Source organism: Odontesthes bonariensis, chromosome 4 (genome assembly GCF_027942865.1).
Source record: "Odontesthes bonariensis isolate fOdoBon6 chromosome 4, fOdoBon6.hap1, whole genome shotgun sequence".
Classification (NCBI taxonomy): domain Eukaryota; kingdom Metazoa; phylum Chordata; class Actinopteri; order Atheriniformes; family Atherinopsidae; genus Odontesthes; species Odontesthes bonariensis.
Window position 1 is genome coordinate 20,948,229 of NC_134509.1, and position 14,570 is coordinate 20,962,798.

General features: G+C 41.4%; 1 protein-coding gene across 2 annotated transcripts in view; it reads right to left on the reverse strand.

The window, feature by feature from the left end:
• Nucleotides 1-14,570, reverse strand: part of LOC142379328 (endonuclease V-like) — a 49,574-nt gene that overhangs the window by 32,273 nt on the left and 2,731 nt on the right. For both annotated transcript variants that reach the window (XM_075464469.1, XM_075464468.1), the window contains exons 3-5: nucleotides 11,389-11,523; nucleotides 7,008-7,047; nucleotides 5,045-5,157 (exon numbers count right to left, since the gene is read on the reverse strand). In XM_075464469.1, coding sequence (XP_075320584.1) covers nucleotides 5,045-5,157; nucleotides 7,008-7,047; nucleotides 11,389-11,523 — 288 coding nt within the window. The remainder of the gene's footprint in view (nucleotides 1-5,044; nucleotides 5,158-7,007; nucleotides 7,048-11,388; nucleotides 11,524-14,570) is intronic.

Sequence of the window (14,570 nt, forward strand, 5' to 3'; positions counted from 1 at the left end):
AAAAAGAGGTTGTGTTATCAATGCTGACAGCAACGTGAATGATGGACAAAAACATTTATAAAAAAAAACACACTGTATCAGCAGCTGCTGAATAGGTGTAACACTATCCTTAATAAATCCATCTTTAAAACAGGACACAACCAAATGAAACATCACCTTTCTGGTCCACAGCTGCTTTTATGAATGAAACTTCATGCAGCAGCTTGCTGCCGAAAATAGAAGCCTTAAATTCTTCATTAAAGGACGACGTAGTCAAAGTAACTGGATCGAAAAAGACCACCTATTTTCTCTATAGGAGCGTAAAGTTTTGCTCTCACAGTCAAAGAGACAGCACAAAGTCAGATGTGGTGACGTGGGCTGCTGTTGACAGGTGCACCGTGGGTTAGGGGCCAAAGCGATGAAAGGAGTTTAGCTTCCGTGATGGATGGGGTGTCTGCTCCACTATGACTGATTACAGCAAGTAGCCAGCAGGGAGACAGGAGGGGCCGCAGAGAGCCTCCATTCCCAGCTGGGATGAGGCCAACAGTGCGTGAGATGGAGGGCGGTTTGGCTGCTCCGATGCCAGAACGCAACAGTAGTCAGAAACACAGAGTCAGTGATCAATAACACACTAGTTTGAATTAGAGCCAAGGCTATCAGTGAGACGGAGAAACAAAGGTGAAAACAACGAAAAGGCAGAGAAAGTGGGAGAAGGAAGGGGACGGGGGACGGGGGAGGAGGGAGGAAAGACCCACTAAAAGTTTGAAGAAAAAGAGGAGAAAAGTGCAGGGGGTGTAAGATCTGAAGGACTCTGAAGCCAAAGGGAATCACAGCTCTGTTGAAGACGCACTTCCGGAGAATTTCTGTCATCTTTCATCGTGCTGCGTCGCAGTCTCAGATGAGAAAAAAGCCACGCTTTATGCTTTTATGCCACCTCAGAAACCTTAAATTCCGAAGTGAAGCAACACACAACAAATGGAGAACAGGTAGAGCTGCACTGATATGGTAACAGACACTTCAATGGGATGCAGAGGACACGTCATTTGATCTGTTATTCACAGACTTTTTCTCAGTTTGCGGCTTATTTCTCTTCAGGTATCTGAACAAATACTTCAAACAAAGACGAGCACACTGGCACATCCCTCATATCTGTTGCTAATGGAGTACTCCAGTCAGCAATTAATAGGCAACAGACTTCAAAAACACATTCTCATTTCCAACTCATCAGTTTTTAACACACCGGGTACCCCTTTACCATCAACAACAGAGGCATAACGTCAGCTACCCTGTTTGAGTCACCCTTCACTTGGAGGCCACTAACCCTAAAGCCTGATTTATGCTTCAGACGCAAAGCCTCTGACGCTCGGACGCATAGCCTCTGCGAGCGTCAAAATCTTGACCACTCCCCCACGCAGAGGCTCTGCGCGCGTTCTCGTGCACCTCAAAAAAATCCTGGCTACGCGACAGACGCACGCAGACCACCAACGGAAGTGCGCAGACAAAAGCGGCTGTGATTGGTCCTCGGTGTGCTTTTCCGGGTTTAACAAGTGTAGCAAACTCCCCAGTCTCTTCCCTGGTCTGGTTCAACGGGTGTACAGACCACCTACACTTCCTCCTTCGTCTTTTCGCCAACTCCAATAGCAGAATCCTTTCTTCTTCAAGGTCGAGCAACTCCATATCCATCTCCATAGTATCTTGCAGACGCGCCATTGTTGTTTTGACCAGGATCAGCGTGTCAGCGGAATATATACACTCCCCCCACCGAAGTTCTCGCGACTCGCGAGAGTCATGTTATGGTTGCAGAACCATAACATGAAAAGTGGTTCGCGACCAGAGCAAAGCAACGCGTCAAGATGATAGACGCTGAACTATAATCTGCCCTTCACCCTACAGGCTGCTGACACTTTGTAGCCTGTCACAGAGACACATAATTTGTTCCCATTTCTTTAGTTGCATCTATGAAAAACAGCAAAGATAACACAGTTTAACAGACAGAAAGTAGGATTTCTGCAGCAACAAGGTGATTCCCAAAGAGCTGTTAGCTGAAAACTTGGCATATCTCAGCATGGTGTACAGTGTGTCCTTAAAACATTTGAGGAAACTGGACAAGTGGAGGACAAAAGAAGAAGTGTCAGGCCTAAAGAACTATCTACAGCAGATGAACAGGATCTGAAAGTGATGTCCTTAAGAAAGAGGAAAAAATCCAGCAAAGACCTGACACAGGAGCTGAGAGATGCATCTGGACCTTCAGCTGATCCATCTGCTGTTGGCCCAAGCCTCATCAGAAATGGGCTCCATGGAAGGGTGGCTGTCAAGAAGCCGTTCTTAAGGAAGGGAAACAGGGAGAAAAGGCTGAGCTGTGCCAAAGGACACAAGAGGTGGACTGAAAATCAGTGGCAGCAGGTCTGATGGAGGGATGAATCCTCCCCAGAGCCCGGACCCCAACATTACTGAAGCAGTGTGGGATCATGTTGGCAGAGAACAGAACAAAAGGCAGCCGACATCCAAAGCAGAGCTTTGGGATGTCCTTCAAGAAGCCTGGAGAACTATTCCTGAAGACTCCTTAAAGAAAGGACAGAAAGCTCGTCTGAGAGGGTTCAGGCTGTGTTGGAGAATAAAGGAGCTCAGACCAGATATTCACTTTAAAGCTGCTTAGAATTGTTCAAACTCAGTTTTTTGCCTTATATAATTACATGTTCCAATGAATCGCTGCACCCATTTCTTGTTTACCCGTTAATATCTAAAACATTGAGGCTTCTGCACGGTGCTGCTGATGATGTGTGGATACAGAACATTCATTCTGCAGTAAATGATTGGTTGAAAACATCCACATAATCTTGATCTATACAGCTCGTCAGTGGCACGAGTCACTGAGCGAGCGAGCAGATCCGGTAAAAACCTAATCTATTTTCTAAAGAGCTCATTTTCTGAAGTCTGGAAGAAGAGATACGGCTTGTGTTTCACACATTACTCCACAGCTAAAGGCTGGTGTTGTTACAAAGAGGTAAATTACAAAGAGCATCAATATGGAATGGGAGGGAGCTCTAAAATCTCACTGCAGCTGACCCAAAGATGGAGCAGCATGGCCAAATCTGTCCGACAGCAGTAATAAACAGGAGGCTGGTATTTGGACAGGGATTGTTTAAGTGGATATGTGTGACTCTATCCTCAGGGTTAACCACGTCTCCGTAAATAAAGATCGATTGCCTTACATGGCGGAGAGGAGATAACATTTTCTGACGCTAATTGCGGGAGATGGAGACGCTCCTTCAGAGAATTGAATTAGCATGTTACACAGACTGTTTGGGTGATAAGCAGACAGTGTATCACATGCTAATTGAATAAGCAGTTGATCAGATGTTTGTTGGATGTTCACATTGGCTCATTTGGAAACTTTGGATCTGCACTCAGCTTTCCAGGAAATGTCCATTACTTCCGTAGAATGGGAGGCAGAGCCTTCAGTTATCAGGCCCCTCTCTTGTGGAATAAATGTCCGGGAAGCAGACACCCTTTCCACTTTTAAGACCAGGCTTAAAACTTTCCTTTCTGATAAAGCTTATAGTTAGGGATGGCTCAGGTGATCCTGAAACATCCCATAGTTATGCTGCTGTAGGCCCAGACTGCTGGGGGGCCTCATCTGTCACACCTTTCCTCACTTTACTCTCTTTTTCCCCTGTTTAATTTCTCTAATGATATTATGTACATGTGACATTATTGTGGTCATTAACTCGTGTTTCCCTGTTCCAACAGATATCCTTTGAATGGTGTTACAGTGTTTGTTGTCCCCTCTTTTCTGTCCTCTCAAACCCCAGCTGGTCGAGGCGGATGGCCGCCCTTCTTGGTTCTGGTTCTGGTTCTGCCAGAGGTTTCTTCCTGTTCAAAGGGACTAATTCCTTTCCACAGTCGCCTCAGGCACGCTCAGGACGGGAGATTGGACTGAAGACAAGTTTCGGTGCTGTCTGTTCGTTTCCTTAGCTAGGAAATTGTTTTTGAATTGGCTCTCTATGAATGAATTGGATTATTTTGAAAATAATTATGCTTACAATGAATTGAACTCCAATTGGCTTGAATTGGACTTTATTATTAAAGTGCCTTGAGATGACATTTGTTGTAATTTGGCGCTATATAAATAAAACTGAATTTAATTGAATTGAATTGAATTCTGTGAAGATTCAACCTGTAAAGATTCTGCATGCCGCCGCTTCCTCCTTTTCCCCTCAGACCAAGATAAGAGCATTTAAGTGCCTGAGGAGTCCTCCTGGAGGCTTAACTCACACAAACTCCATGAAATCTTGCCTATAAATGCATTTTAAGTCCTCTTGTGAGGAAAAAATCCTTTAGATGCTACAGGAACTCCCCTGTTCTCCATCCTGCTGAGCAAACGGCAGCCTGATGCTCGCTCGTCAGGTAGATCTTTGACTTAATTGTTTTTTTTTTTCTTCCCTTACCAGGTCACTGAGGCTCCAGACTGAAACAAAGCAACCATTTGCATATTAATGACATCCAGATTTTGCCGTCCCACTGGTATACTTTCACCAATATAGATATTTGTTCCAGCTTGATTTGTATTCAGGAAGTCACGTTAGCATTAGGAGGCCTTGGCTCGCAATAAAAGTCAAAACGGGACGAAGCAACACAAACGCACTCGTACGGGTAAAGCGATTCTGTCCTTTGCGTCGCCCTCTCTGACATCTCTTTGCTTTTTAACATGAAGCGAATCGACTTTCAAAAACTGAAATAATTCATCTGCCGGCTCTATTCAAGGTTAGCAGCTTTTTTATTTTCAAGGAGAGGCATATGAACTCTGATAAAAGAAGCACTAAATACGAAGCGGCTTTGCATCTTCTTTTCTGTTCATCCTTTCATGTTCTCCAAAGCAAACCACAGACAGACGAGGCTCTGCAGCACAGGGAGGAAAAACGCATGCAGCCTGCAACTCATCCTGTTAAAGTGGCCCTTTGATTCTCACCAAGTGTGACTATAGATGTTGAAGCTTGGACACTCCTGTAAAACAACTTGCTTGTTCTTTCAGCTTTATGAAACGGGACTAGGGCGACGGTCTCACTTGTGATTGGTGCTCCTCGTTCTTATACACTCCCTGCACCTGCAGCAGGTTCTTGGCCACGCCCACACAAGGAAGCCCCGACAGCACTCCCAGGTGACACGCAAGTCCGAACTCTGCAATGGACCCAACAGTAACAGTCAGTTCAGATCTCAGGGAAATTACGGTGGATGTTTGGCTACAGCAAACAGAGCAAACTCGGTAGAAGTGACCTAAAGGATACTTCAGTCTCAGACTTAACAGTTAGTCTGATGAAAGCAGGATTTATTCAGCTTATTTGCTCAGTTTTCTGGGCTCACCCTGAACTTTTGGCTAGAATCTTTCTCACAAGAGACGAGGCTAGAATCAATTTCCTGATCAGAATGAAAATGTTCTGGGTCAACTGCTGGAAAAGAATTTAAAGGGATAGTTCACCTCTTTTCCCATGAAGCTGTATGACATCCCATACTAGCAATATCGTGCATGAACATTTTCTTACCCCCTGTGGCGTCCTGTGAGAAAATAGGATGTAAAAATGATCAGTCTGTGGCTTACTGAGTGGAATGACCCAGAAGTATCAAAGCAGCAGACATGATAAGACCTGGTTGGATCCTCTAAGGATTGAGGAAAGGAGTCAGTGCTTCTTTTATTATCTTCCTCAGCGTCGGAAACACTGAAGCATCCTTTATGAAAAGGAAAGGAGATCATTCTGTTCCATTCCTTGTGGCTGCCGCACCAGATTACTTTGATGCAGTCGTACTCACAAGGATTGATATCAATGAATATGAGGCCAGGAGGGTGAGTGTGAACACATGGATGAGGCAGGGCTGTGACACCTTCACTTATTTGGCTTTTTTATGTTTTTGAATAACCAAACTAGCTTTAGATGCAACATGAAGTATTACTCCATCACTTCTTGTGGAGTATTTACTGAGCAGCTGCAGTTTTACTGATGCAGACCACCTTTAAACTATCATTGGACTACAGTCGTCCTCTCCTAACATCCTTGACCTCGTCGCATTTTCCAACGAGGTCAAGCACAAGTGTTTTGGAAAAGACTATCAGAAGCGGGATCATTTCCATCAATCAATTTAAGACCGTGTTTAAAAGTTTAAAAAAGATCTAAAGGGTTTGCAGACTCTCGAGCACGGTGGGAACTTGTTTGTTACACTGAATATTTGCAACTTATGCTGGATCTCATCTATAAGAAGCCTTTAGGGGCTCGTAACTCTTGTTATAGTCTTCCTCTGAACCCAGCTGAACACTTCTGACTCCAATTACCTCTGACTCCATAAGGCTGGAACTGATATCAATCATCTCATTATCGAAAGAAGGCAAATAAGCCAGAATGCTGAACCACACAACTTCTGTGTGTAGGACCACAGTTCGATAGATGTTAATAAACTAAACCTTCCAGGTACCATAAATATTAGGGGTGGGCGAAAAAAATCGATTCATGTACATATCGCGATTTTTTTATGGGATGATTCTAAAAAAAATAGATTTTTCTCCCCTGAATCGATTATATTACGTCCGTGTCCAGAAAAACTTCATCAATTCATTACATTAAGTTATGTTAAAACTAGCTCACATTTGTGCTGTGTGGACATTTCAAACTGTAAACTTTAAAAAATGCTGTACATGTTGTCTCAGTTGAAATAAATGTCAGCTGCTGGACTGACTGACACAGACTGATGTGCATTGTCTATGGGAACGACATTCATTCTAGAAGTGTATGATTCAACTTGTTTGTTTTTTAAGGAGGAAGAAAATTGCAATTAGTGATTATATCGAATCGCAATGCTTGTAGAATCGCAATTATCAAGAATCGTGATACAAATCGAATCGTGACCAAAGCATATCATCCCACCCCTAATAAATATTGCTGATGATTTGAAAGCAATTAACTAATTTCACTGAAGACATTTTTAACTTTTCATTGCAGGAAAAGCAACAGCAAAATAGTTTTGAATATTTGTCGCCTCACCTCTATAGTGGAAGAGACCATTCCCATCCACAAACACCACCTGTTGACAAAGAGCACAACACATGTATTAATTTTAGGAAATGCCTCATATAATATATATATATATATATATTTAAATACCTGTGTGACTGAGATGTATTGAGATGGATACAGTCAAAAATCATATAACAATGAATGAAAAGAAGATATTACAAGTGATGCTGTTTAGGGCTGAGCAATTTTATCGATACTGCGATATATATCAATATTTTGTTTCAAAAGATTTTTCAGCCGCAAGTATCAATTTTTTTTCATTTCTTTTTTTTAAAGAAAGAAACAACATACAATATACAGAAAAACATAGAGCAAACAGTTGGTCACCTACACATTCATACAGACATTATGCTGATGAAGATACAAGTCGGTTCGTACAGTAATGGCTCAGTGAGCATCTCTTGTGGCCACAAACACAATCCATTTTTCCCAGTATTGCGAATACTTATCGCTCCGTAGACTTAGCGAAGAGGTCATCCTTTCCATATTTTGAATATTTGTCACAACATCTATCCAGTCTGTCTCTGTTGGGGGTGAAGCCTGCAACCATTTCCGGGTTACAGCTTTCTTGCTGGCTGCTAATAATATTTTTAAAAGATATTTGTCTCGCATCAGTAAATGGGGTGCAATATTGCCAAGATAGATTGTGGAAAAAGAGCGGTGAATTTCATCACCAAAAATATTTTGGATTATCCACATAATCTCTTGCCAGTATGGTTGAATAGCTGGGCAGCTCCAGAATATATGAAAATGGTCTGCTAGCTGTTCTCCACAGTTTCTCCAGCATAAACCTCTTACTGTCTCCCCTGTCTGCACATGTTTTAACTTAGGAGTTATGAAATATCTGATCTTCATTTCTTTTTTAAAGCAAACTTTATTGAAAAGTCAGACGTTACAATTAGTGAAAACACAGAACATTAATACAATACAATGCCAGGGGCTCACATTATACAAAACAGTGATAAATTAGTTCATAAAAATGTTATATAAAGTGCATAGCTCTCACGTTTGTGACGTGTTTCATTTGTTTCTGTTTGTCTGGCGGTGTTGTCCTTCCGGTTCAAAGGACGGACCACCAGTCCAATCAGCGACGATTCATGTCAAATCACACTGTCCTCTTTTTTATTTCAGAAAATGATATAAGTGTATCAAATCGAATCGTATCGTTGGCTGAATATCGTATGTCGTATCGGGAGATTAGTGTATCACTACAGCCCTAATGCTGCTACATAAAAACTATCAAACTTAGTGAGGGGGCGCTCATTCTGTTCTAATATGATAAAACAAAATGGAATGAAATGGATATTAAAGACTACAGGTTTCAATCCAAAGATGTCCTTTGCTTAAATGCATTTATACTGCATTTCCTGGACACAAATAGTCTTTTTAAAAGCATTCAATGAGAGCTTCTTAGTACAGAATTTGAGTAAAAAGGAACAAATAATTGTTACAGACAATTAGAATAGTTAACAGAGTCATCTGAGTCTGTCATACACTGAGCAATAATCCATTACTGGTAATATTAGTTGTGAAGCAAATCCTTATCTCACTCACATCAGGTGTAAATCATTGCTGTAAGTGATGGAAAACCGTAATTTTGTCTTTTTATACCGCGCTTAATATGAACCTTAAAGGAACGTTTAAAGCAGATAGAACCAAAGGGCTGGAGCTGATGTTAAAGGTTCTACCTCACAACAAAAAAGAACTAAAGTCCATATTTGTTTTGTCAAACAATAACTTTTTTGGAAGATAGCCAAGATTGAGGCATATCAAAATAAAGTTGTGGGCTCTAAAGTGTTAAATCACATCAATGCATATTGGGAAAGAGCAACAACAGCATGGAGCTTATCATGGATAAGGTAATGATCCTGAGACCCACCATAAATATACCTGATATGCAGGTCGAGATGTACTTGGAAAACTTTTTGTCTTTATCTACAATTTTTGACCTGAGCTCTTCCTTCGGTGAGCAAAGTCAGATAAGTGTGACATAAGTGTGACATAGAGTGTCTGAAAGTCGTCCTGATCTTTGCACCGACTCACCAATAAAGTCCTGATTTCACAGACTTATTTCTGCAGTGAAGATAAGTCAGATTGGCTGTGTGCGTTTGTGCATGTGGCATGTGAAAGTGTGTATTGTATATTTCTGTACACCTTCCTACACGGTGACTGTGAGACAGAGTGGGAGGAAGCGGGGGAGACACGTGGGAAGCGACGAACAGAAGTGAGTGGGAGATGATGATTTAGAGCCGACGGATTGAGGAACAGCGAGAGGGAGAAAAGAGGAGCTTTGTCACAGTTGTCACAGAGTCTGTAGTTCACTCAGTGTGCATGAAGTCAGGCTGGTTTTACACCATTTGAGCAAGCTTTGTAATTCAAAACTAACTAAAATGGGTTTAGTATATTTTATTTATGTTGCATTAGATTTGGTTTAAATGCAGTTGAGAATTTAGAGTGTGTTGAAAACGTGTTGATTAATTGAATTACAGCTTCTAATAGCCAGAATTAAACTTTCCAGTTAGTGCTTCTGGGTGATCATTTTACATGTAAATAATGTCAAAATAACAACAAAGCTGCTGTCTATCAAGTAGACCAGCTGTTTAAACATACAGTCTTAATTATCCATTTTTCAGTCACATTGTCAGACTTGTTTCACCATCTGGCCACAGCCACAGAAAAGATTGTAAAAGAAAGCAGCTTTATTTGTAATTTTGTCTGTATTGATATGCAGTTTATGTTAGCACAGAAGTAAAGGGATATTTTTTTGGCTAACATGCTAAAATTAACATTAGAACTCACAGTTAGCATGCTAGCCTTTTGTCTGCTAATTTTAGCATTGAGACCAAAACTGAAAATAAAAGCTGAACAGCTTTAGCAAAGTTGCAAACAAGAGGTCAACAAACTGTCTTATTATCACCATTAGTTATTGAGGATATAACATTGCAATAAAAACAATGTATTTCTGCAGGAGCATCCTTTAAAATTAAAATAGAAGGACTGTGTAACACGTACACTAAAGACGGCAGATGAAGTTTCAGCATTGCTTCAACAATAATAACCCAGGTTGCCAAATATTAGGATTGACATTTCATTCGTTTTATTCATATTCACGTACAGGCTAAACAACTAAAATGGAAAAAGTGCTAACTTGAAAGCTTAAAGGGGAACTGCGGTATTTTCAACATTAAGCCTCTTTTCTGAGTCGTCTGCAATGTTTTAGAACCCCCCTCACCGCTTTTTTGATGTTTACTGCTGTCTCCGGTATTTGCCTAATTTTGATTCTTCTCAACCTGCTTCAGAATGGCAAGTCATGTGCATGTCCTAAAAGGTCCGTAAAAGCACCATAAACGTCCGTTTTCAAAATCATCAACTCACCGGAGTGGTTACTGGTGTGCACTGGTAATCCATATCAAATTTCGTTGCGAAAAGTTGCTTCTGTCGTGTTTTATTTGACATTTTGTACTGGATGTTCGTTGATATTACTCCGCCACCGCTAAGAAAATAGTTCGAGCATGAACGAGGTGCTTTTACGGACATTTTTGGACATGCATATGACTTGCCATTCTGAAGCAGGTTGAGAAGAATCAAAATTAGGCAAATACCAGAGACAGCAGTAAACATCAAAAAAGCGGTGAGGGGGGTTCTAAAACATTGCAGACGACTCAGAAAAGAGGCTTAATGTTGAAAATACCGCAGTTCTCCTTTAAGAGATATTCATGGATGTAGTTAGCCATGCTAGCTCTGAGCTAGTTGGTCGTCCAAAGCTAACAACTGCCTCACTCCAAATGCTCACAAAGTGTCTTCTCATCTCGCTGTCCGATCAAAAGAGAATTTGTTTCCCAAATTGTATATTAACCATTCCAGATAAATGCTATTTTATTCCATCTTGGGTATTAATTGAGCATTCTGGCCACTTTTAGCATAGTTGCAAACTACAAAAAGAGCCAATGTAATTCAGCAAAAGTGAAAAACGTAAGGCAATGTGGGATGTTAGGAAACTGGAGCTGCATTGGTTGAGTAGTAATAAAACCAGGATGCAGCTATTGGAAAGGTTTATATGTAAACAGTGACACAGAAACAGAAAAAGCACCATTTCATTTCTTCTTTGAGGCAACACGCATGGAAACAAAGCTCCTTTAAAAAGTCTGATGACCATCTGTGTACTCATCGGTATCACGTGTGTTATTTTATCTCATGCAATTGAAACACTACCTTGATAAAGAAAGAGTGAGACATAGCTACTGCTTGCCATCTACTACAAAACTGTTACAAGAGCTCATCAAACAAGGGGAAGATTAATTTCATTTCACATATCAAACAGGATACATTTGTGTGTTCGGGGGCAGACCTGAGGCATGAGCGAAGGCTGGCTCATCTTTAGCCGCTGCAGAGCCTCCAGAAGAAAAGGAGTTTCCCTGAAGGCCAGGAAACCGGCGATGTAGGGAGCCGTCAGGGTCACCATCTGACTGTCCTCATACAGAATCTGGCAGGAAGGGTCAGACACAAGTCATTTCACTACAATGGGATCAGATAAATACTTTTATGGTCCTGAAAGGCGCTTAGACAGCAAGTCTGTGGGAATCTGGGGGCTTTAAATGCATTTACTCCAGTGTTGATGGGGAGTTCATATGCACACACAATCTGTATAATTAGCAGCATCTCCCAGCTGGAACAAAATGAAACATCTGCTACTTTATGAAGAGGTCTGAACATACCTTGAACATCATGCAGTTTATTTTACTAAGCCACCTGGTTGCCATAAGATGTGGACACAGTTCCAGTCTAAATTTTCTCTCTGAGCTTTGAACCCCTGAAAGCTCTCTGCTTATTAGTTTTTTCCAAACCTAAAGTAGCTTAGATGCACACTTATACCTTTGCCACATTTAATATGGATACAGTAACATGAAAAAGAAAGAACACACTCTGTAAATTCATTCATTTTACATGTGACATAACAAAAATACATCTGGTCCTTACAAAATTGTAAAATTATGTAAATAGAATCTCTGATGAGCAAGACCACATGACATATTACACTGTGTTATTATGTATTTAACCAAATTAAGCTAAGATGCAATGCAGAAGCAGTGTGTGAAAAGTGTAATTTTATTTATCATTATAATTTTACTGCTTCCATAGGAAGTAAAAGGGTAAGTAGTAGCCAGATTCTGCTTATCAAACTGACTTTATTAACTGATCATCAGTGAGTGTGAGCACCTCTATAAAAGCAGAAGTTTTGGAGCATTAAGGTGTGTGTTAACACAATGCCAAGGAGGAAAGACATCAGCAACGATCTCAGAGAAGCAACTGTTGCTGCCCATCAATCTGGGAAGGGTTATAAGGCCATTTCCAAACTATTTGGAGTCCATCATTCTACAGAGAGAAAGATTATTCACAAGTGGAAAACATTCAGGACAGCTGTCAATCTTCCCAGGAGTGGACGTCCCAGCAAGGTCACCCCAAGGTCAAAAACCCAAGAGCTACATCTCAGACTCTGCAGGCCTCAGTTAGCATGTTAAAGGTTAAAGTTCATGACAGCACAGTTAGAAAAAGGCTGAACAAGTATGGCTTGTGTGGAAGAGCTGCAGGAGAAAGCCTCTTCTCTCTAAAAAGAACATGGCAGCACAGCTTAGGTTTGCAAAGCTGCATCTGAACAAACCACAAGACTTCTGGAACAATGTCCTTTGGACAGACCAGACCAAAGTGGAGATGTTTGCTCATAATGCACAGCAGCACGTTTGGAGGAAACCAAACACAGCATATCAGCACAAACACCTCATACCAGCTGTCAAGCACGGTGGTGGAGGGCTGATGATCTGGGCTCGTTCTGCAGCCACAGGACCTGGGCACCTTGCAGTCATTGAGTCCACCATGAACTCCTCTGGATACCAAAGTGTTCTAGAGTCAGATGTGAGGCCATCTGTCCGACAGCTAAAGCTGGGCTGAAACTGGCTCATCAACAGGACAAAGATCCCAAACACAGCAGCAGATCTACAACAGAATGTGTGAAGAAGAAAAGAATCAAGGTGTTGCAATGGTCCAGTCAAAGTCCAGACCTCAGCCTGACTGAGATGCTGTGGTGGGACCTTCAGAGAGCTGTGCAGAAACCAATGCTGCAAACCTCAATGAGCTGAAGCAACGCTGGAAAGAAGAGTGGGCCAAGATTCCTCCACCACCATGAGAGAGACTGATAACGTCCGACATTACTTCAGCTCACTGCTGCTGAAGCTGCTGCTACAAACTGCTTCTTTTTGTTAAATAAACAATGACAGAATAAAATGTCTTGTGTTATCTGAGAATTATTTACCTTTTTTTAAGGTAAAACCTTCAAACTGAAAGACTGTGTTTTTCCACATGACTGTATGCAGAATTAAAATAAATTTGAATAGATTGTTTTCAGGTCAGTAATTATACATGTGTTGTAAACACACACTCTGCAGCTCTCATCTATTTTAAGCAGCAGCATCCAAGGTTAACATTTGTCCCATGACAACCTTCCCAGTATCCCATGGAGTACCAGCAGGGGTCAGGGGACAGCACAAGCTGTCACAGCTCTCAGAGCAACAGGAAAAATCATTTTCTGTTGTGCCTCAGATGCTGAAACATCAGACTCAATCACCTTTCATCAAAGCTGAAAGGAGTTTCCACAAATGAGCTGCCTGGGGTTCCAGGAGATGAGCTTGGAGAGTGTTCAGCATGCCTGACATGTTGTCAGCTACCTTTTTGAATATTTAAGGATTGTATTGTTCGCTGCAGTCATTCCCTTCAGCACCAACACCACCACCTGTCTGGCACGCACAGCTTAAAAAGTGTAACATGCTTTCTGAGATGCAGACTCTGCAGTCATGGTACAAGTGAACATGCAGCGCTTTTGTGTCACAAGCAGCATGTGATGGAGACGTGTAAAATGAGAGCATGAGGAGAACAGGATCACATAAATAGATGTCATCTGTGCAACACTTCTTTAGCATCAGTGAGTCCTCGTATGAAGAACGTGGGCAGACAAATATCACGAATAACATGTTTTATAACAGGAAGATGCGTGCAGGTATCTTGTGAAAAGTTGTGGAATAAAATAAGTTTTTAAGTCTTTTCTGTTTCCCTTTTACAAACTTCCCATTTTGGTTTTGGAGGTACTCGCTCCAACTTTTAGTCAACCAACATCTTTTCCCACAGTCTTAGCTGAAGTAGCTTCCTGAAAGAGCTTTATAATTCTTTCCCTTCTTCCGTTTTATCTGAAAAATAAAAAATGACAGCAATCACAAAGCCAGCAGGTAACAAGCTAAAGCAAAAAAAAAAAAAGGAGGAAGCTCCAGCTCTGAGAAATATTCCTACAAAAACCATCACAGGCTTTGACATGTGGAGGCACATGATCAGAGACCTACAGTCAGAAATTCATCATGAATCATAAATCACCTGAGACCAACCAGACAGAAGCAGTGAAATCACGAGTAGTTTCCAACTCGTGCACCAGCTTTCAAAAGTTCATTTAGTCGCAGAGGCTTGTCCCCAAAGGCTGTTGTCAAATGT